The sequence below is a fragment of the Schistocerca americana genome, chromosome 3 (genome assembly GCF_021461395.2).
Source record: "Schistocerca americana isolate TAMUIC-IGC-003095 chromosome 3, iqSchAmer2.1, whole genome shotgun sequence".
Lineage (NCBI taxonomy): Eukaryota > Metazoa > Arthropoda > Insecta > Orthoptera > Acrididae > Schistocerca > Schistocerca americana.
In genome coordinates, this window is record NC_060121.1 from 960,400,906 (window position 1) to 960,422,727 (window position 21,822).

Below are 21,822 nucleotides of genomic sequence, written 5' to 3' on the forward strand. Positions count from 1 at the left end.
TTCTATTATTTAAGAAGTCTTCAGGCCACTCACATATCTGTGAACTTATTCCACATGCTCGTACCTTCATTAACAGACTGCAACGAGGCAATGTTTCAAATGCTTCCCTGAAATCTAGAAATATGGAATCTGCCTATTGCCCTTAATTCATAGTTCACAGTACATCATGTGAGAAAAAGGAAAGCTGCGTTTCGCAGGAGCGATGGTTTTTAAAACCATGGTGATTCTTTGACGTAATCTTCTCAGTCTCAAGAAAGTATATTCGAACTGATACTATGTTCAAGGATTCTGCAGCAAACCGAAGTTAGGGATATTGGTCTATAATTTTGTGGATCTGTTCTTTTACCCTTTTTATATATTGGCGTCACTAGAGCTTTTTTCCAGTCACTTGCGACTTTGCGCTAGGCTGGAGAGTCACGATAAATACAGGCTAGGTAAGGTGCCAACGCCGTTGAGTACTCTTTGCGAAACCGAACTGAGATTCGATCGCGACCTGGTCGTTTATTTGCTTTCAAATCTTTCAGCTGATTCTCTACGCCTGGGATTCTTACTACTATGTCGTCCGTACGGTGGTTTGTCTGATGGTCTAATGACGGTACGTTTGCATGATATGTTTGCACGATTCTCCTATGTGAACGATTTCTTGAACGTGAAATTTAACACCTTGGCTTTCGTATTTCTGTCTTCAACTGGCACGCCAGATTGGTCAACAACGGATGAAGGAAGCCTTATATCCGCTTAGCTTCCCTTTGAAGTGCTCCCTGACGCCGTTGCTGCCTTATAAGCAAGTGGGAAAGTGCTGGACGAAGTAGCCGCAAAACGGAATACGTTCACAACATAATTGTCCCTTAACAGAATCAGCCAGGTTAAGATGGAGCTAACTAAACACGTGCCGACATACGAGGTGCGGCTAGAAAAAAACCGGACTGATGCTGGAAAAAACATTTATTTACAATTATTTACAATTTCATGTTATCTCCGTCAATGTACTCTCCTCCTCGGTCTCTACACCGCTCCATACGAATTTTCCACTGTTCATAGCAATGCTGCAGATCATTTTCGGTAAGTCCATACATTACTTCCGTCGCTTTTTCTTTTACTGCTTCAACAGTCTCAAATCTAGTTTCTTTCAAAGCTGACTTGACTTTAGGGAAAAGAAAAAAGTCACAGGGGCCAAATCAGGTGAGTAGGGTGGATGATCTAAGATGGGAATGTTGTGTTTTGCCAAAAACGTCTTCACTGACAACGCACTGTGAGCTGGGGCATTGTCTTGGTGAAGGATCCATGACTTTTTTCTCCACAAATCGTTCCGTTTTCTCCGTACTCGCTCACGTAGGGTAGCCAGGACGCTAATGTAGTAATGCTGATTCACTGTTTGTTCCTCTGGTACCCAATCAATGTGCACAATCCCTTTGATGTCAAAAAAAACAATCATCATTGCCTTGAATTTCGATTTTGACATTCGTGCTTTTTTTTTTTTGTCGTGGAGAACCAGGAGTTTTCCAATGCATCGATTGGCGTTTAGTTTCGGGATCGTAAGTAAAAAACCACGATTCATCGCAAGTAATAACATTATGTAAGAAGGTGGGATCACTTTCAATGTTTTCCAGGATGTCAGAACAAATCATTCTTCGGTGTTCCTTCTGTTCAATTGTGAGACACTTTGGAACCATTTTTGAACACACTTTGTTCATGTTGAAACTTTCATGAAGAATCTGCCTAACACTTTCCTTGTCAACTCCTGTTAACTCAGACACTGCTCTGATTGTTAAACGGCGATCTTGTCGAACAAGTTTACCGATTTTTTCAATGTTTGCATCAGTTTTTGCTGACAATGGTCTGCCAGTGCGAGTGTCATCACCGGTGTCTTCGCGGCCATCTTTAAATCGTTTAAACCACTCAAACACTTGTGTTCGCGATAAACAATCATCGCCGTACACTTGTTGTAACATTACAAACGTTTCACTTGCAGATTTTCCTAGTTTGAAACAAAATTTGATGTTAACACGCTGTTCTTTCTGTACACTCAACATTTTCCGACGCACAGACAAAACGTCAACTACTTAAAACAGACGTCACGGGCAGACTGAGTGCAGGAGGCAGATGAAACTCGAGCAGTAGGCGGAGCGAGAGTCACGTGACAGGTCACGTGACTTTCAGCATTATTGCATTCGTTTTATTGTTTCACCAGTACTAGTACGGTTTTTTTCTAGCCACACCTCGTACACCAACATTGGTGCTCTCAAGTAATAATAATACACGATAGACAGCCGTGCAAATGTTCTGAATGTGGCCAGGAAAGCCACGTGAGGTCGGCGAGTCTCTAACGATGCCTTACGCAACACCCACTGGGCTATCAGTAGCAGGATCATGCAGCCATGACCTTTCCCCTCACTTACGCTGCGCCAGTGAGGCCGGTATCTTCGCCTGACAAAGGGCAGACTTTCTCCCCATACATCACGTTGCGACGCGACGCCAAGAACTGATTCGAACAATAACGCGCCGGAGGCACAGTAACAGTCGGACGCTGTTCGACAGCAGTCATTGCCGGCCCCAACTTTTGATACCATAGACGTACACTATTTGATCAAAAGTATCCGGCCACACCGAAAAAATCCGTTTTCCATATTAGGTCTCGCTTCCCACGCTCGGGTTCCCGCGTTCGATTCCCGGCGGGGTCAGGGATTTTCTCTGCCTCGTGATGACTGGGTGTTGTGTGCTGTGCTTAGGTTAGTTAGGTTTAAGTAGTTCTAAGTTCTAGGGGACTGATGACCATAGATGTTAAGTCCCATAGTGCTCAGAGGCATTTGAACCATATTAGGTGGATTGTGCTGCCACCTACTGCCAGGTTCTTCATATCAGTGACCTCAGAAGTCATCATGAGAGAGCAGAATGGGGCGACCCGCGGAGCTCACGGAGTTCGATCGTGGTCAGGTGATTGGGAGTCACTTGTGTCATACGTCTGTTCGCGAGATTTCCATACTCCTTATATCCCTTGGTCAACTGTTCCCGATTTGATAGTGAAGTGGAAACGTTAAGGGGCACGTACAGCACAAAAGCGTGCAGGCCGACCTCGTCTGTTGACTAGCAGGGACTGCTGACAGTTGCAGAGGCAGACATCTATCCAGACCATCACACAGAAATTCCAAACTGCATCAGGATCCAATGCAAGTACTATGACAGTTAGGCGGGAGGTAAGAAATCGTGGATTTCATGGTCGAGCGGCTGCTCATAAGCCACACATCACGCCGGTAAATGCCAAACGACGCCTCGCTTGGTGTAAGGAGCGTAAACATTGGACGATTGAACAGTGGAAAAATGTTGTGAGGAGTGACGAATCACGGTGCACAATGTGGCGATCCGATGGCAGTGTGTGGGTATGGCGAGTGTCCGGTGAACGTCGTCTGCCAGAGTGTGTAGTGCCAGCAGTAAAATTCGGAGGCTGTGGTGTTATGGTGTGGTCGTGTTTTTCATGGGGGGGAGGTGGGGGGCTTGCACCTCTTGTTGTTTTGCTTGACACTATCACAGCACAGGCCTACATTGATGTTTTAAACACCTTCTTGCTCCCCACTGTTGAAGAGCAGTTCGGTGATGGCGACTGAATCTTTCAATATGATTGACCAGCTGTTCATAATGCATGGCCTGCGGCGGAATGGTTACACATCCCTGTTATGGACTGGCCTGCACGGAGTCGTGACCTGAATCCTATAGAACACCTTTGGGATGTTTTGGCACTTATTAGTAGAGCTTATGGTCAATAAGTTCTGTGAACAACGATACCGTGGATTACTTTCAAGCAAACGTGCACGGATGCTTCTAGAAGGGTGTGATATATACTCTCTGTTTTTGTGGATCATGAAGATGGGAATAAGCAGCCTTGTCGGTGATATGAAGGGCAAAAAGTTGGAAGATGAACAGGACATTGGTGGACACTACAGACTCACAAAGAAAATTTTAGACACTCTTCAAGTGTATAACGGTAAGTCTGTCAGACAGAGTCTATCCAGTGTACGCGACATGAAAAATGCGGTATGGGCTACGTATTTCCACACGTTCTCAAAAGATGAACATCCCGTTCATCCACTGTGCCAAAACAACTGGTGTAAGTCTCTACACATTCAGAGGAATAACAACCCCTAAATTCACAAGGAGAGGCTTCCAAATTGTATCCTGGATGTTGTTAAGCACACTTACAGGTTTCTGGCCGATTCTGAACTTCTAAAAAAAGTGTGTTCATGGCAAAACCCAGAAACCAAACGAGTCTCTAAATTAACTCATATGGAAACGATGCCCTAAAACCACATTTTAATCTGCTATAGTTGTCAGAATTGCAGCTTGTGATGCAAATGGCTCTGAGCACTATGGGACTTAACATCTATGGTCATCAGTCCCCTAGAACTTAGAACTACTTAAACCTAACTAACCTAAGGACATCACACATCACCTAGCCATCACGAGGCAGAGAAAATCCCTGACCCCGCCGGTTTGTGATGCAGTTATTGTATTTAATGATGGGAACGTAGGGAGGATGAAGGTATTACAGAGAATTGGCTTTAAGTTTAGAAATTGCCCTCGAGATATATTGAGAAAAAAATAGATTTACAGCGTGTCTCTGCAGCTGAAAATTCAGTTGAAGATCTAGTAAAGGAAAGGGGGCAGAAAACAAGCAAGAAATGAGAAATCTTGAAGGGAAGGAGGACCATGAATACAAATCTGAGGACTTCGGAAAAGGTGACATAAAACAAACGTTAGGGTGAACTTTAAATTGCATTTCCTGAACTTATGTTTCTGAAAGTTTACAGGTTATGTACCTTTTTCTCAGAATCTATGAAGCCTAGAATTACGACATTTTGTACTCTTATATGAAGTGTTCACGGGTTGTCAGCCGAGTAGCGTCGTCGTCTCGTAGCAACGTTTCGATGGAATGCGTCCGCATCATCTTCAGGCGAAGATGATGGAGACGCATTCCATCGAAACGTTGCTACGAGACGACGACGCTACTCGGCTGACAACCCGTGAACACTTCATTATTGAAATTCGCCGAGAAAGCCTGCACTCACATACTTTGTACACCTATTTCTATAAACTCAAGTGTAAGATAAGATATGGGGGAAAGTGCTTTGAATTTTGCACGAGTTTTATATTATACTTACAGAAATACAATTAAAAATTTGTCAGAATTCTCCTACTCAGTATATTCAAAAGACTTTGTGAAAGAAGTTAACTGTATGCAGATAGATTAAACAGAGAAAATTTTGTAGAAATCTCTGAGAAAATGGTAGATATATTACTTTTTGAAACTAAAATTTTAGAATTCCATAAAAAGTAAAATAACCATAATTCGAGGAAAGAAAGGGTTGGCGGAGGCATATTGTTAACACATTTAAATTGTTCAGAATTTATTAATTTATGGTTCGTTATTCTAAAAAAGCAAGAGGGAATTAACCTGAAATTTTATGTATGTAGTAGCCGTAAGATAACAGACCAGCACATTTGATGGATTGGCCAGTTGTTAGAGTCCGCAGCTCGTGGTCGTTCGGTAGCGTTCTCGCTTCCCGCGCCCGGGTTCCCGGGTTCGATTCCCGGCGGGGTCAGGGATTTTCTCTGCCTCGTGATGACTGGGTGTTGTGTGATGTCCTTAGGTTAGTTAGGTTTCAGTGCCGGCCGAAGTGGCCGTGCGGTTAAAGGCGCTGCAGTCTGGAACCGCAGGACCGCTACGGTCGCAGGTTCGAATCCTGCCTCGGGCATGGATGTTTGTGATGTCCTTAGGTTAGTGAGGTTTAACTAGTTCTAAGTTCTAGGGGACTAATGACCTCAGCAGTTGAGTCCCATAGTGCTCAGAGCCATTTGAACCATTTAGGTTTCAGTAGTTCTAAGTTCTAGGGGACTGATGACCATAGATGTTAAGTCCCATAATGCTCAGAGCCATTTGAACCATTTTGAACCAGTTGTTAGAACGACATGGGGTTGAAGTGTAGCAGAGGCGACACTGTTAAGAGCAGGACGAATCAATTAGATAATGGCATCATGTGGGGGAAGTTTCAAATTTAAAACATTCAATTTATTATTAAACAAAGGTGATGTAACTTACCAACCGAAAGCGTTGGTATGTTGATGGACACACAAACAAACACAAACGCACACACAAAATTCAAGCTTTCGCAACCCACGGTTGCTTCATCACGAAAGAGGAAAGGAGAGGCAAAGACGAAAAGATGAAGGTTTTAAGGGAGAGGGTAAGGAGTCAAATGTCTGCTTGTGTCAGTGTATGTGCGGGTGGATATGTGTGTGTGTGTGTGCGAGTGTATACCTGTCCTTTTTTCCCCCTAAGGTAAGTCTTTCCGCTCCCGGGGTAGGAATGACTCCTTACCCTCTCCCCTAGAACCTTCATCCTTTCGTCTTTGCCTCTCCTTCCCTCTTTCCTGACGAAGCAACCGTGGGTTGCGAAAGCTTGAATTTTGTGTGTGTGTTTATGTGTCTATCAACATACCAACGCTTTCGTTTGGTAAGTTCCATCATCTTTGTTTTTAGATATATTTTTCCAACGTGGAATGTTTCCCTGTATTATATATATATATATATATATATATATATATATATATATATATATATAATCTTAATACCGATAGTATGATAGATGCTCACTTCTTGGGCCGCACTGACACTTGCTTTGGGCCGTAAGTTGGACACCCTTGCCATATGATAGGTCTGGGACTATTTGGACTGGCAAAGGAAACGTGGTGATCTGATCTTCACCACAGTTTGACAGCCCTACAGGATCTAATCATTGGTCATCAATGAGTGCCTTCATCTGCTCATGACACACATGAAGAAAAAAACGTTCAAATGTGTGTGAAATCTTATGGGACTTAATTGCTAAGGTCATCAGTCCCATGCCCGACGCAGGATTCAAACCTCCGCCGGGACCAGCCGGACAGTCCGTAGCTGCAGCGCCTTAGACCGCTCGGCTTATCCACACATGAAGAATCTCGTGGACTAAATCCCTCGCAGAATTGAGGCCCCAAGAAGAGATGCGGGGGTTACACTGTACTAGTGTGATGTATCTTGGAGAATAACTTTTGTCCAGTGTGCTTATGTCTTTACTCCATTTGAGCTGTTTTGTCACACGTTTCTTAGGTATTTGTAATTTAGTTGTTTGAGCATGAGAATGGTTAAACACACGGCCTGGGTATGTGTTAATGGAACATTTATTTCTGTGTGCTGCCTCCAGGTGGTGCGTGATGACGGTTGTGAGATGTCTGGCGGCCCTGGTGTTGCTGGCGGCGGCGGCCCACGGACAGTCCGACCGCCTGCCGGGGGAGAGCTGGCCGCTCCGACAGAGGGTCGATCTCACGGTCCACCTCGGCGACGAGGGGTGAGTCACCAGCTGGGTCTCTTGCTGCATTGCTACCACATAGCGTAACTCAGTGACCTGTGTAAGCGCGGATGCTGCACTTGGCGGGACCGCATGCACTATCCACACCAGTTCCTTCCACAAAGGAAGAGAGAGAAGTATTACCAATTCATTGATTTCAGTCACAGATTAGGAGTCGTGATTAAATTTTGTATAATTTGATACTAAACTCAGACCGCTCAGTTGATTAACTAACAAGTTGCCAAGCTTAATCTCCCTTTAGATTCTAGTGAGTAAATTTTCTCAAAAAAAAAAAAAAACAGGCACCACCAATTTGTCTAGACAGACCACAACCGATTGTAGGGGCGGGGTAACTTCGATATTCCCATTTTAACTAATATAGAAAATCTCCAAGACGGCGAAGCCCAGCAAAATTACCTCGACATCAATTCAAATTTAAGTGGCCGAGGCATACCAATTCCTCCCTCGTCGGATCTTTCGTGAACAAAACATGTTCCATCCAAAGGGACAAAGAGACCATGTTTCCACCGGACCGAGGCTGCATCAATACTTCGTTTCCACCCCCTGTTACCCTAGCTGCGAGAATCTATTTGTTAAATGCGGACACTCACCGAGGTGCGGCGTCCGAGTTTGCAAACAACCCGGAGAGCCACTCTCCAGCCCGCACAGATTCTGAACGAGTCTGTATCGCGATAGTCATCATGCGACAGTTATTGCGATTTTGTTAAAACTGTTACCTTCCATAACGTTGGCAGAAGCCTTGTGTTTAGCCCTCGCGAATGTGTCCGTGACAACTTACGTCAGGAAGCGTGTCGCAACTGCAGAGGTTACGATTGTACTACCGCGACATGTGTACTGTGAAATACCGATGTTGCAATCCACATTTTGTAACGTGGTAAGCTCTAACGTCCGACCCCTGCTTTCTGTGATAATGTTCGTTACCCATGACAGGATTCTCTCCGCAGTCTCTTTAGGGAGTGGACTTAATCCTGATATTGTAACTGTTTATCCAACTGTCCTACAGCAAGAAAATTGCTCGCCAAGAGGCTGTTATTTGTGAGCGATATCTTAAGGAAGACATTGTGGTAGGGCTTCATCGTAACTTCTGAATATACGGTTTCATTACCAGAATCTACGGACTTTCAGTGCTCTGTAGCTCCCTTACTGCCCCTCTTTTGTTTAATTGATTCATCAGTAGACAAAAAGCATCTGTAGTGGAGAGCAAGTCCAGCACTACTACAGTCCACGGGCAGAAGATGTTGGAGAGTGGTCTCAAATGGAACAATGACTGTTAGTACATATCCGAAAGTGATTTATTCCCTATTTTCATAGTCTGCGAAGCTCGTCCCCGGTAGTTGAGTGGTCAGCGCGACAGATTGTCAATCCTAAGGGCCCGGGTTCTATTCCCGGCTGGGTCGGACATTTTCTCCGCTCAGGGACTGGGTGCTGTGTAGTGCTAATCATTATCATTTCATCCCCCATCGACGCGCAAGTCATCGAAGTGGCTTCAAATCGAAAGACTTGCACCCGGCGAACGGCAAACCCGACGGGAGGCTCCAGTCACACGACATAGTCTGCGAAAAAAAATGTCAGCTACAATAGCTTACCATTCGGAAAAATAGTGCCACCTATGGCCTGTCTCGCCAAAAGGGGTCACGATCAAAGCTTACCTCGTCAGAAAAGGGACTGAGGAAAAATAATCTGTGTGAAAAACAGCTGCCTGGATCATAAAAACACTTTCTGTATACTGTGTAACCTATTTCGGTTTTCTTCAAAATCCATAATCAATTGTTGTGGCCCGTGTGTCATGCGCAGTTGATCCTACTGCAAGTGGTACATGGATCACAAGATCTTATGATGCTTTTCGAGGACGGCGGTATCGCCCATAATAAAAAGTAGCTTTGTGATCCATTGGTGAAAAAACAGTCACAAATTTGAAGGATGACGGATCATAAGACGCTATGCCACAGAATTTTCTTAAAGTATTTTATTCGTACATGATTTCAGGAAAACTTTAGGTGCAGGCGCAAAAACTGTTTCTATCTTGCTATATTTCTGAAAGACGCTGACACTGTACAATATGTTCGAGGAATAACTAACATATAGTCATAGAATGTATCAACACAGACATGTGATGGATATTGGACAAATATGACCCGGTACACTGCAAAAGAAAGTGTACGCCAAGGAAGCGTAATAACCCCCACTGAAGCCCTCGAGTCACGCAAACGATTTATCAAATGGTTCAAATGGGTCTGAGCACTATGCGACTTAACGTCTGAGGTCATCAGTCCCCTAGAACTTAGAACTACTTAAACCTAACTAACCTAAGGACATCACACACATCCATGCCTGAGGCAGGATTCGAACCTGCGACCTTAGCGGTCGCGCGGTTCCACACTGTAGCGCCTAGAACCGCTCGGCCCGCACAAACGATTTATCATATAATGTCAGCAGCACTACCAGAATGTTCGCTGGCGATGCTGTAGTCTACAGGAAAGTGTCGTCCATGGATGACCGCCTTGGTCTAATGAACAGCAGCTCTCTTTAAATGCGAGTAAATACGAGATATTGAACATAACAAAGGAAGATAACCGGCAAGATAAGCATCAGGAATATCTCATATTGGTTAAATATTTCGGGCTAACACCGCTGTCAAGCGCGGGCGAAGTCGCGATGCTAACCAGTCACCATGTCCCCTTCTTTCAGTGGCTTCATTTTGATACAGTATAGTGGAGCTCTTTCAGCCATTGACAGGTTTATAAATCCCACGCGCGCTGCTTCTAACTCAAGGATTTCCTCAGTTGGCCTCGCGACGTATCTCTGTTAACTCCAAAGAAAAATCCCTCAGAGGAATGCGAACTGAATTTGGTTTCACTGCATGTCAGTCAGTCGCGCTCATCACCCTCCTACGGAGGTAGACAAATATGCTATCCTAACACTGTCCAGGCCTCTCCAGATGCGTCTTCGTCCTGGAATCTCAGTGACTGGAGTAGAATTCAGAGATGAGTCTCGCTTCGAACTGAGCCCCGATGAGCGGTGAAAACTTGCCTGGAGGCGCCCCGGACAGAAATAGGCTATCTTACGGCCACAAGGCCTCGAGTCACTGATGGTCTAGGATGCCATTTCTTTTCTTAGTAGGACCCCGTTCATTGTCATCCACGGCTTGCTTACAACACACCAGTACGACGTCGATTTTCTACGCCCCGTTTTGTTACTCTTCCTGGCAAGCCATCCTGGGCTTACATTTCAGCAAGTTAATGCCCACCCGCACACTGCGAAAGTATATACTGATTGTCTTCGTGCTTAACAAACCATACATTGCCCAACAAGATCGCCGGATCTTTCCCCAGCTGAGAACGTTTCTAGTATTATGGGCAGGGCCCTCCAACCAGCTCGGGATTTTGAAAATCTGACGTGCCAACTGGACAGAGTTTGGTAGGATATCCCTCAGGGGGACATACAACAACTGTCTCAATCAGTTCCAGGTCAAATACCTGCTTGCATAACGGCCAGAGGAGGACCAACGCGTTATTGACTTGCTCAATTTGTGAAGCTCTTTCTCTTGAATAAATAATCCAGTATTTCTGAAATTGTGATCATTTGTTTGTCTGTACATGTCTATCACATCTACCGATTTCCGTCGCATTCTCGTAAATCCTGCGTGGTGGGTCTTTTTTTTTTGTCTTAATGTAGTAGGACAAATACTAATATTTATAGCCGGTCAGCTGAAACAAGTCACTTCAAGGACACTCCTGAAGCGCCGTGTAGTTGGCAATGTAACTAACAAGTGAGGAAAGCGAGGCGCTGCTTCTTCTGAACCAATAACAGCACCGGTTCCGGCGTCGACGCTACCACGTCGCCGGCTTCCGTGTAAACATTGTATGTTAGTGCGCGAACGCCTGCTTTTGTGTTGTTTTGTGTTACCGTCTCGACTACAGCTTTTGTTTATTAAACAATGTCACCAAAATGATATCGTTCACCAAGTGACAATCCGTTGCGCCGTAGGTTGCCATTAAATAGTCAGGCTTTGGAATTGCTGCGGAGGATGCGTGAGTTTTACGAGCAAGACAAAGAATTTTTTTTTTGTTCATGGGCATTCTTCGATTTCTGCCGATAAATTATAGAGAGTACCTCAAGAACTCTAGGATTCAGTCAAAAAAAAAAAAAAAATGGTTCAAATGTCTCTGAGCACTATGGGACTTAACTTCTGAGATCATCAGTCCCCTATGAATTAGAACTACTTAAACCTAACTAACGTAAGGACATCACACACATCCATGCCCGAGGCAGGATTCGAACCTGCGACCTTAGCGGTTGCGCGGTTCCAGACTGTAGTGCCTAGAACCGCTCGGCCACTCCGGCCGGATAGGATTCAGTCAGAACAGTTATAAGGAAAGGGGTGCTACTTCAATATTTGCAAGACACTGAAGTAAACAGTGTGGAAGAAACCCCCTGTGGGAGAAACAGTGTGTTTTTAAGTACTCCGAGAGAGAAAAAGAAAGAGGCCTCGTCCTGTTACAGATACTGATTCTTTCCAACCCGATGCAATTCGTCGGCACATTTACGGATACTATAAAAAGCGAGAATACCCCACAATAGCCAAGTTGCTAATTTCTTTAAAAGAAAGCGAACTTTTCTCAGGGGGAAAACGTCACGTAAGATGATATTAAAAAGTATGGGCTTACGTTTTAAAAAGTTAGATGGACGAAAACTGTTACTTGAATACTGTTTTTCATAGGGCTGTCCCAACACTTTTCCTAAGATAGTGCAGATATAGCTGACGGCTTAACGCCACAGCTAGCTGTAAGTCGCCATTCATTTCTGTAACAGCAGCTCTATGCGCTACAAAGAAAACATGCGTCACTTATAGCCAACCTCGTCGAAGAGGGCACAGCTTAGCATGGGAATGAGTGGTGAATCAACTGTTGATCCCCTCGCTACAAATCTGTACTCTTCACATTATTTCACGAAACTGAGGAATGACTGAGCTGCAGATTTTAAATATACACCAATACTCTGCAAACCACTCCTCGGATTACGGCCTAGGGTACTTCTCGTCCCTATTAGTCACCATCTCTCTGTACCATCCTCCATTGGTGAGTGGGCATAACGACTATTTACTTTATCACTAGTTTTATTTATTCGTCAATTTTTACATATTACAACAGTAAATCTCTCCATGACGTACATCGCCTCTGCAGTGTCCGTCATTGGAGCTGGTTGAACACCTCCATAACGCTCTCACGAATACTAAACGATCCCGTGACAAAGCACGTCACTCTGATTTTTATCTTCTGTATCTCTTCTGTTCGAGCTGGTAAATGACCCAGAAAGATGAACAGTACTCAAGAATCGATCGATCAAATGTTTTGTAAGCCAATTCTTTGTAATGGGTAAATCTGTCATGAGAATCTCAGTGGAAGGGGCTATCTCAATTCAACGACATATTCGCCGTGAGTGTCGATGAGGTCATCCAATTTGGTCTTCTTTCATGACTATGTATTTTTGGATTCTTTTATGATGACATGCTTCAATAAAATCTTCTCAGTTTACAAGCTGTGTCATTTCAAATGAAACCACTGGAGCTTTCGATAGGTGGCTCTGCCATCGTCATTAGCCGTGCGGGGTAGCTACGCCGTCTGAGGCTCCTTGTCACGGTCCGTGTGGCTCCCCCACGTCGGAGGTTCGAGTCCTCCCTCGGGCATAGGTGTGTGTGTTGTCCATAGCGCAAGTTAAAGATTTAGTAGTGTGTAGGCTTAGGGACCGATGACCTCAGCAGTTTGGTCCCGTAACACCTTACCTCAAATTTCCAAATTAAATCATCATTAGGAGTTAAAATTGCTGACTGCCGTGGCTGACATGGTGTTTTGCTTATATCGATACAATGTCAGCGAAGCCGAATAACTACTTGCATAAGGTCAGAGGTGAACCAATGCGTTGTTGACTTGCTCAATTTGAGAAGCTTTTTCTCTCAGTGAAACTTATGTGCCGTTTCCTGATGTTACTTCTCTAGAGTGAGGCAGTGTTTTAATTGTGATCTCGCTCTGCTCATGTGACGATTATCTGATGTAATGGTGTTCCCAGTGAATGCGACGATCTGTTAGTCTTGGCCGGCCGCTGTGGCCGAGCGGTTCTAGGAGCTTCAGTAAGGAACCCCGCTGCTGCTACGGTCGCAGGTTCGAATCCTACCTCGGGTATGGATGTGTGTGATGTCCTTAGGTTAGTTGGGATTCAAAAATGGTTCTAATGGGTCTGAGCACTATGGGACTTAACATGTAAGGTCATCAGTCTCCAAGAACTTAGAACTACTTAAACGTTATTAACGAAAGGACATCACACATATCCATGCCCGGGGCAGGATTCGAACCTGCGACCGTAGCGGTCGCGCGGTTTCAGACTGAAGCGCCTAGAACCGCTCGGCCACACCGGCCGGCTTAGTTACGACTAAGTAGTTCTTGGTCTAGGAGACTGATGACCTCTTATGTTAAGTACCTTAGTGCTTAGAGACATTTGAACCATTTTGTTTGTCTTGTGTGACTTTACATTAATGTTTCATCGAGTTGTGTAATAAAAATGGGCTATGTAGCCTGCTCAACATTTATGGCAATGTGTCCTACCGGTTGGTGATCATAGGTAGGTGTCGGTGATCAGGAGATGGCTGACAACTTTAGCCGAAACTAGTAATCAATAAAAATAACAAATTGCGATCGCGACCAATAAAGGACTTTTTCTGAACCCCATAAATGTAAACAAAGATGTAAGAACTCTGTTGCCGCTACAGGGACAGCAGCTTCACCTTCGAAGGCCGGACAAACCTGACGGTGGTTGCGGTGCGCAACACAACGCAGATCGTGCTGCACGCCGCGCTCGGCGTCTCCTCCGTCACGGCATATGACGCCAGTGGCAGCCCCGTCAGCTCCAGCTACGAGCAGGGAGCTTTCCTGGTCGTCACACTCGCAGAGCAGGTGAGGAGACCTCGACTTAGTATAACTGGGCCAGTTTATATTTCCATTTGCACACACTGACTATGACTACCCCCCTCCCCTCCCCCTCTCCCACCCCCTTCCTCTCCCCCATCCCCCTGTCGTGAACGGTCTTGCCGATGTGGATACACCGATTCCCGTCAGATCACTGAAGGTAAGCGCCACACGGCGTGGCCATTACTTGGACAGGTGACCGTCCAGGTGCGCTGCGCGCTTTTCACATTTTCCCCTTTGCCTTTACAATAGAGAGGAGTTGCAGAGTTGCGCCAAACGCTCTCGATTCAATTCCAAACCTCCCCACTGTTGATGGTGATCCGCCCATCGGATGGGGATGTTAAGTTCGGCCGCTTCGATGGTGCCCTACGAGAGGAATAAGCTATTTGCCGGCACCGAGTTTCACTTGAGCTCTTCTCTCACCGTCTCCAACAAGAGCATTAGACTACACTATGCACACGACAGATACACTTACGTGCACAACTCTTCCACACTGCGAAAGAAAGATGCAAGTGGGTGCGAAGGATAGGGAAAACTTTTCCACTTAGGCTGCTGAACTTGCTCTTCGGGGTCTCGCAGTCATTAATGCCAGACGACTTTACTTTTTACCCCCTGCCTTCCACAACTCCAATGAAATAAGTAAAGAATAAGAAAAATATTGATATATTTTGAGATCATAATTAAGCAAATCACTATATTTAGCCGATGACAGCCTTTACTGACCTTATACACTGATAAACGACGCAGGGAGGCTTGTATTAAAACCACAGCTAGATATACAGAACTGCGATCAGGCCAACCAAGAGAGCAGATCAAGGCAATAAAGAGGAATATTCTGGTGAATCTTACGACATGGCTGGCGACGTCGGTATTACAGTCGTAGCACGAGAGACTTGGGTTTACTGAGCAAACGAAATGTCGTGCGTATGTAAGCGACATTAATGTTTTCTATTCAAGGCAATGAACATCTAAACTGCTACTAATTGCAAGATGGTAAATCCGTTTAGCACGAAGCATCCATGGCGGTGACAATACTCCAGCTTCTAGTCCGTCTCAAAGTTCAAACTGAATGTGCAGGACGTGGTAACAGTGAGACCTTTCATGGCTTATCTAGTGCTATTCTTTGGTCGAGCCGTGGCCAGCTCGCATCGATGCCGTTTGTTCTTTGACAGCTTGTCGCAATCGAGTGGCGCCTTATTTCTCCCTGAGTTAATAGCATAAAGAGTTGCTGACTTCCTCGGTCAGTGGCAGCAGCAGTGCTTGTCCATACTAGTACTGCTGTACCAGCTTTGGTGTGACCGCTGTATTCCCGTGTGGTGGTGTGTGTGGCAGTCAGTCGGTTGGGACAGAGCAGCGAGGAAGTTTCCGCCGCGCGAGGTCAGGCCGGGACTGCTGGTGGCTTGCACGCACGCCAGGATTGTGAGGTGCTAACTGTGAGAGCTACAAAGTTCGTGGTGTATTGGAGTCGGCGAAATTTTGTAGCCGTCTTCCTGTCTGGTCTTTAACTATTACATTGGTTGTTACTTATCAGTGAAGTGCACCAGCGCTATTTTTCTGCCTTGTGGCCGTTAACGCCCCAGTTGCCTGCCCTGGTCGTTAGCGTAGTTTTCCAGCAGTGTGTTTTTCCGCGCCTTGTTGATGCTGTCCGGCACGGCATGTAGTTCGACAGCCTTTCAATTGTTTGTTCTATTTTTTTTCTTAAGAGCGGTTATTGTGCTTTGGCTGTTTTTAGACGCCACTTTTAAGACGTAGTGCGGCTGGTATCTCCGTCCTCAGATGATATTTTCCGTTGTCGTACCGTTGGCCGGGCAGAAGGGAATTGATTAGGTTGTTGGTCGATCCTTCTGCCGTCCCTGGGTCGGATTGCCATCCGATTATTTAACCTTACTCTTGGCTGCCTGTCTCACCTCACCTTACGGTAGAGTTACCTCCTCAGGCCGACCCTTGGAACACTTCTGAACACCACTGTTCTGCTGCTTTTAGATTGTGATTTTCATTTTAGTCTGATGTACTGTGCGAGGCCTTCAGCCGTCTATTAATTTCGTTTGTTTTAATTTTAAGATAAGGCCTTCAGCTGACTTAAATTAAAGTTTGGATATTGATTTGTTTAATAACTAAAATTTTGAAAGTTTGTTCTATCTGTTCCATCTGTTGTTGTTCTTCAATATCCAGTGTGTGGCCTTCAGCCGAGCTTTTATGTGAAATATTTTTAAGATAAAGATAAAGAAAATAGAACCGTTGCCAAACACAGGAGCTGACCACGTCTATTTTGTCAAGAGAGGTTCCCTATACAGGCTCAGTACAAGTGAAGGCAGCAGAGGATCAAGTAGGTAAAAAGACGAGGGCTAGTAGAAATCCTTGGGTAACAGAAGAAATATTGAATTTAATTGATGAAAGGAGAAAATACAAAAATGCAGTAAATGGAGCAGGCAAAAAGGAATACAAACGTCTCAAAAATGAGATAGACAGGAAGTGCAAAATGGCTAAGCAGGGATGGCTAGAGGACAAATGTAAGGATTTAGAGGCTTATCTCACTAGGGGTAAGATAGATACTGCCTACAGGAAAATTAAAGAGACCTTTGGAGATAAGAGAACCACTTGTATGAACATCAAGAGCTCAGATGGAAACCCAGTTCTAAGCAAAGAAGGGAAAGCAGAAAGGTGGAAGGAGTATATAGAGGGTCTATACAAGGGCGATGTACTTGAGGACAATATTAGGGAAATGGAAGAGGATGTAGATGAAGATGAAATGGGAGATACGATACTGCGTGAAGAGTTTGACAGAACTCTGAAAGACATGAGTCGAAACAAGGCCCCCGGAGTAGACAACATTCCACTGGAACTACTGACGGCCTTGGGAGAGCCAGTCCTGACAAAACTCGACCATCTGGAGAGCAAGATGTATGAAACAGGCGAAATACCCTCAGACTTCAAGAAGAATATAATAATTCCAATCCCAAAGAAAGCAGGTGTTGACAGATGTGAGAATTACCGAACAATCAGTTTAATAAGCCACAGCTGCAAAATACTAACACGAAATCTTTACAGACGAATGGAAAAACTAGTAGAAGCCGCCCTGGGGGAAGATCAGTTTGGATTCCGTAGAAATACTGGAACACGTGAGGCAATACTGACCTTACGACTTATCTTAGAAGAAAGATTAAGGAAAGGCAAACCTACCTTTCTAGCATTTGTAGACTTAGAGACAGCTTTTGACAATGTTGACTGGAATACTCTCTTTCAAATTCTAAAGGTGGCAGGGGTAAAATACAGGGAGCGAAAGGCTATTTACAATTTGTACAGAAACCAGATGGCAGTTATAAGAGTCGAGGGGCATGAAAGGGAAGCAGTGGTTGGGAAGGGAGTGAGACAGGGCTGTAGCCTCTCCCCGATGTTATTCAATCTGTATATTGAGCAAGCAGTAAAGGAAACAAAAGAAAAATTCGGAGTAGGTATTAAAATCCATGGAGAAGAAATAAAAACTTTGAGGTTCGCCGATGACATTGTAATTCTGTCAGAGACAGCAAAGGACTTGGAAGAGCAGTTGAACGGAATGGATGGTGTCTTGAAGGGAGGATATAAGATGAACATCAACAAAAGCAAAACGAGGATAATGGAATGCAGTCGAATTAAGTCGGGTGATGTTGAGGGTATTAGATTAGGAAATGAGACACTTAAAGTAGTAAAGGAGTTTTGCTATTTGGGGAGCAAAATAACTGCTGATGGTCGAAGTAGAGAGGATATAAAATGTAGACTGGCAATGGCAAGGAAAGCGTTTCTGAAGAAGAGAAATTTGTTGACATCGAGTATAGATTTAAGTGTCAGGAAGTCATTTCTGAAAGTATTTGTATGGAGTGTAGCCATGTATGGAAGTGAAACACGGACGGTAAATAGTTTGGACAAGAAGAGAATCGAAGCTTTCGAAATGTGGTGCTACAGAAGAATGCTGAAGATTAGATGGGTAGATCACATAACTAATGAGGAGGTACTGAATAGAATTGGGGAGAAGGGGAGTTTGTGGCACAACTTGACCAGAAGAAGGGATCGGTTGGTAGGACATGTTCTGAGACATCAAGGGATCACCAATTTAGTATTGGAGAGCAGCATGGAGGGTAAAAATCGTAGGGGGAGACCAAGAGATGAATACACTAAGCAGATTCAGAAGGATGTAGGTTGCAGTAGGTACTGGGAGATGAAGAAACTTGCACAGGATAGAGTAGCATGGAGAGCTGCATGAAACCAGTCTCAGGACTGAAGACCACAACAACAACAACTCAGTACAACCGCCAGAGATGCGGTTCTCGCCGTGTCCCTATGACTCCAAGAGGAAGAAGGACGATTCTGGAAAAGTTGTGTAATTTTTAACAGTTGCCGTCATTTTAAATAAATTATCTACTCCTCTTAAAATAACTTCACCCAAAGTCTGTTTTCAGATTTAGGTTCCTCAGCAGGTGAAAAATCATTGTCATGGAGTTTCTTTTCCCAAGGAAATTACGTTAATGATTTAAATCGCGATTGGATTTTCAAGGAACTCGAAATGTACTTGATAGGAAAATTATGGATGCAGCTGTGGGCTGCTCACTCCCAAATGGTTCTTACCTGTCAACTGATTGGTCGATTATTAATTCTGGCTGCATTACAAACCAAAAAACACTGGGTAGTTTACAGTTCCCATTTATAACCTCTAGAGGCTTTTGTGGGAGAGTCGTGAATTATGGATATGTGCACAGTGTGACATCGTGGCTGTAATCATGCGTGCAGTGTATGGTCAACGCAGGATGTTTCACACATAGAGGCAGCACTCTCTCTGGCGCTGCGTGCAACCAGTATCCCCACAGGCAGGGTCCGATCACCGCATATTCTCCGGCTCCTCCCTCGTGCACTGTGTTAAGTGGCGTGTCTGTTTCAACTGAACGAGTCGAATTAGTAGTATAATTAGTAGTATCACTGCGTCATTCACCACTTAAGGCTGCTGTCACAGTGGTTTCTGTTGTATACAGACTCAAACGGAAGTCTTAAAGTAACGGTACTGCATCAACTGATCAGTTCAAATACTGTTGTTCGAAGTCAGCACCTCTTCTTCACCTCTTTACGTTGGACAGTTTCAGCCCCAATCTGGGTCTGTTTGCAACAGAAGCTCACCATCTAGTTCTGTTTTCCCACCATCTTTCAGTGTTTACTCTTGCCTCTTTCTCTAACATCCCAATCTTTCAGCCCTCTATCCTTTCGTCTTCCTCTTGGTCGTTTCATTTACATCCCCATTTCATGCATCTTCTTGGAAATCCTCTTAGTTTCGATTTCCTTTATGTGTCCATTCCATCTTAGCCTTGATTTTTCTGTCCTGCTCTGCAAGGGTTCCTCTTTCACTATTTCCCTTACACTTTCATTCTTCAACCTATCTCTCCTTGTTCCTCTTGTTCTATTTCCGAAGAACTTCATTTTACGTGCTTGTAGACTGCTTGCGTCTCATTTCTTTATTACCCATGTTTCAGACCCATAGGTCAGTAGTGGAACGTAATAACTTCTACTTATTAATTCTTTGCTTTTTTGTTGAACAACTTTGCCCTAAACCAGGCTCCGAACACTCCAACAGAATGCTTCTGCCTGTCTACCGCTTTCAGTGATCTCTTTCTCATTTCTTCCATTTCCCGTATCACGCTTCCCAAGTGCTTGAAACTTTTCACCTTCTTCAATAGTCCACCGCCAATCCTTATTCCGTTAGTTGGTCTATCTTTCTTTCTAGTTGTAGCCAGGGTCTCACATTTGTTGACATTAGATTTCATTCAGTAATTTCTCACAGTTTCTTCCCAATCTTACAGCTGTTCCTAAATCTTCTTCTTCCTGTTTCCTGTAGTACTGCAGCTGGCTGTTTCCGCACATGCCTGATGGAAGATCGCTCGCGAACTGCGCATTTTTTTCTGATGAAGCTTGGGTGTATTTATGAAGCTATGTGAACACGCCGAAAAAACCACGGTTCGTTGTTGGCTAAATTCACTGTATCATTGGCAGCAATTAAATACTGCATTTGACAATCTAAAGCAACATTTGGCAAACATAATCCGTACCATATGTACGGAATTTACAGAGCCGTTTCGCTACAAAGGGCAAATGAACTGTTCAGATGTTACAAAGGAAGAAAAGTACTTACGCTTTTAAGTCTCGCTTTAATATTGATGTATGGTATCTGTTCTAACAAACAAACATTCACCGAAGAACTCGGATAGTAAGTGCGTTGTGGTCCACATAGGAATTATAGTGGTCGATTTGCGCAGTTGGCCGCTCTAATGCAACAATAGAGACTGACGGCGACTGATGAAGGTTTCCTGACACCAAACAAACTGGCGTAACCGACGAAAGCAATATCTGGCATATTCCCTCATATGACATAACAAAGTGAGCTATATCGGTGGCAGAGACTAAACCCTGACAATCAGAGCAAGGAACGTCGAGTTGAGTGTAAACTGCAAGACAACCTTTAGTTGAGTAAGCACCGTTGTTGAGCCACGACACAAAACGGCAGTCAGTCTGCGACGAGAGCGCTGAAGTCAATCACGTCAAGGGCTGGTGGAACAACTGCTGAGGCTCCGACAATCATTTGTCACCCACCACGAATTTTTGAGTCGGTCAGCCTATAACTTCTGATGTTAACACTGTAGTGATCTCCAGGTATAAATTTCGAACTATTGCGCCGGCCGTTGTGGCCGAGCGGTTCTAGGCGCTTTAGTCCGGAACGGTGCTGCTGCTACGGTCGCAGGTTCGAATCGTGTATCGGGCATGGATGTGTGTGATGTCCTTAAGTTAGTTATGTTTAAGTAGATCTAAGTTCTAGGGGACTGATGACCACAGATGTTAAGTCCCATAGTGCTCAGAGCCACAAATTTTCACAGTGTTAGATGTTCGCTTCACGGTGTGCCAACAACATCTGAACCATTCGAACTTTTGCTTTACAAATCGTATTTCAGAAAACGAAAATGTTTACATTTTTTATATTTTTTGCCAGTGTATAAGCTAAACTTTCGTATTTTGTTATTAGAATAAAAGTTCAATCATATTTTCTGTACGTTATTGAGACTTAAAGCTCGCAGTACTTAGATGTAAGCTTACTTTGCTTTACTTTCCGTGTCCAGGTGAAAACATCTGTAGTGTCTTCTTCGAAAGCTCTGTGGCTTTAATGGCCTCGTGATTCCATAAAAACAAATCTTCCGCTGTCAAACAGTCTCCATCCTTGGGCGTATGAGCAAGCGTTTAACCTACGTTTCTCCGCATTCACAATGGTCTCTTTCAGAGTAGCCCCACATAACCACGTTTACTTCGCATCAGATCTACTCATACCTCCCCATGTACTATATTGTAGCTACTGCCCTTGTTTTGTGTGATTTCCTCTTCAGGATGCAGGCTTATATTTCGCAGAGACTCCAACCATAAAGAGAGACGGCGGATCTCAGGTTCGCCTTCTAGCAATACTGT

General features: G+C 44.4%; 1 protein-coding gene across 1 annotated transcript in view; it reads left to right on the forward strand.

Annotated features, from left to right (window-relative positions):
- Positions 1-21,822, forward strand: part of LOC124606579 (aminopeptidase N-like) — a 143,070-nt gene that overhangs the window by 29,725 nt on the left and 91,523 nt on the right. Inside the window, exons 3-4 of the mRNA XM_047138564.1 lie at positions 7,232-7,375; positions 14,160-14,343. Coding sequence (XP_046994520.1) covers positions 7,232-7,375; positions 14,160-14,343 — 328 coding nt within the window. The remainder of the gene's footprint in view (positions 1-7,231; positions 7,376-14,159; positions 14,344-21,822) is intronic.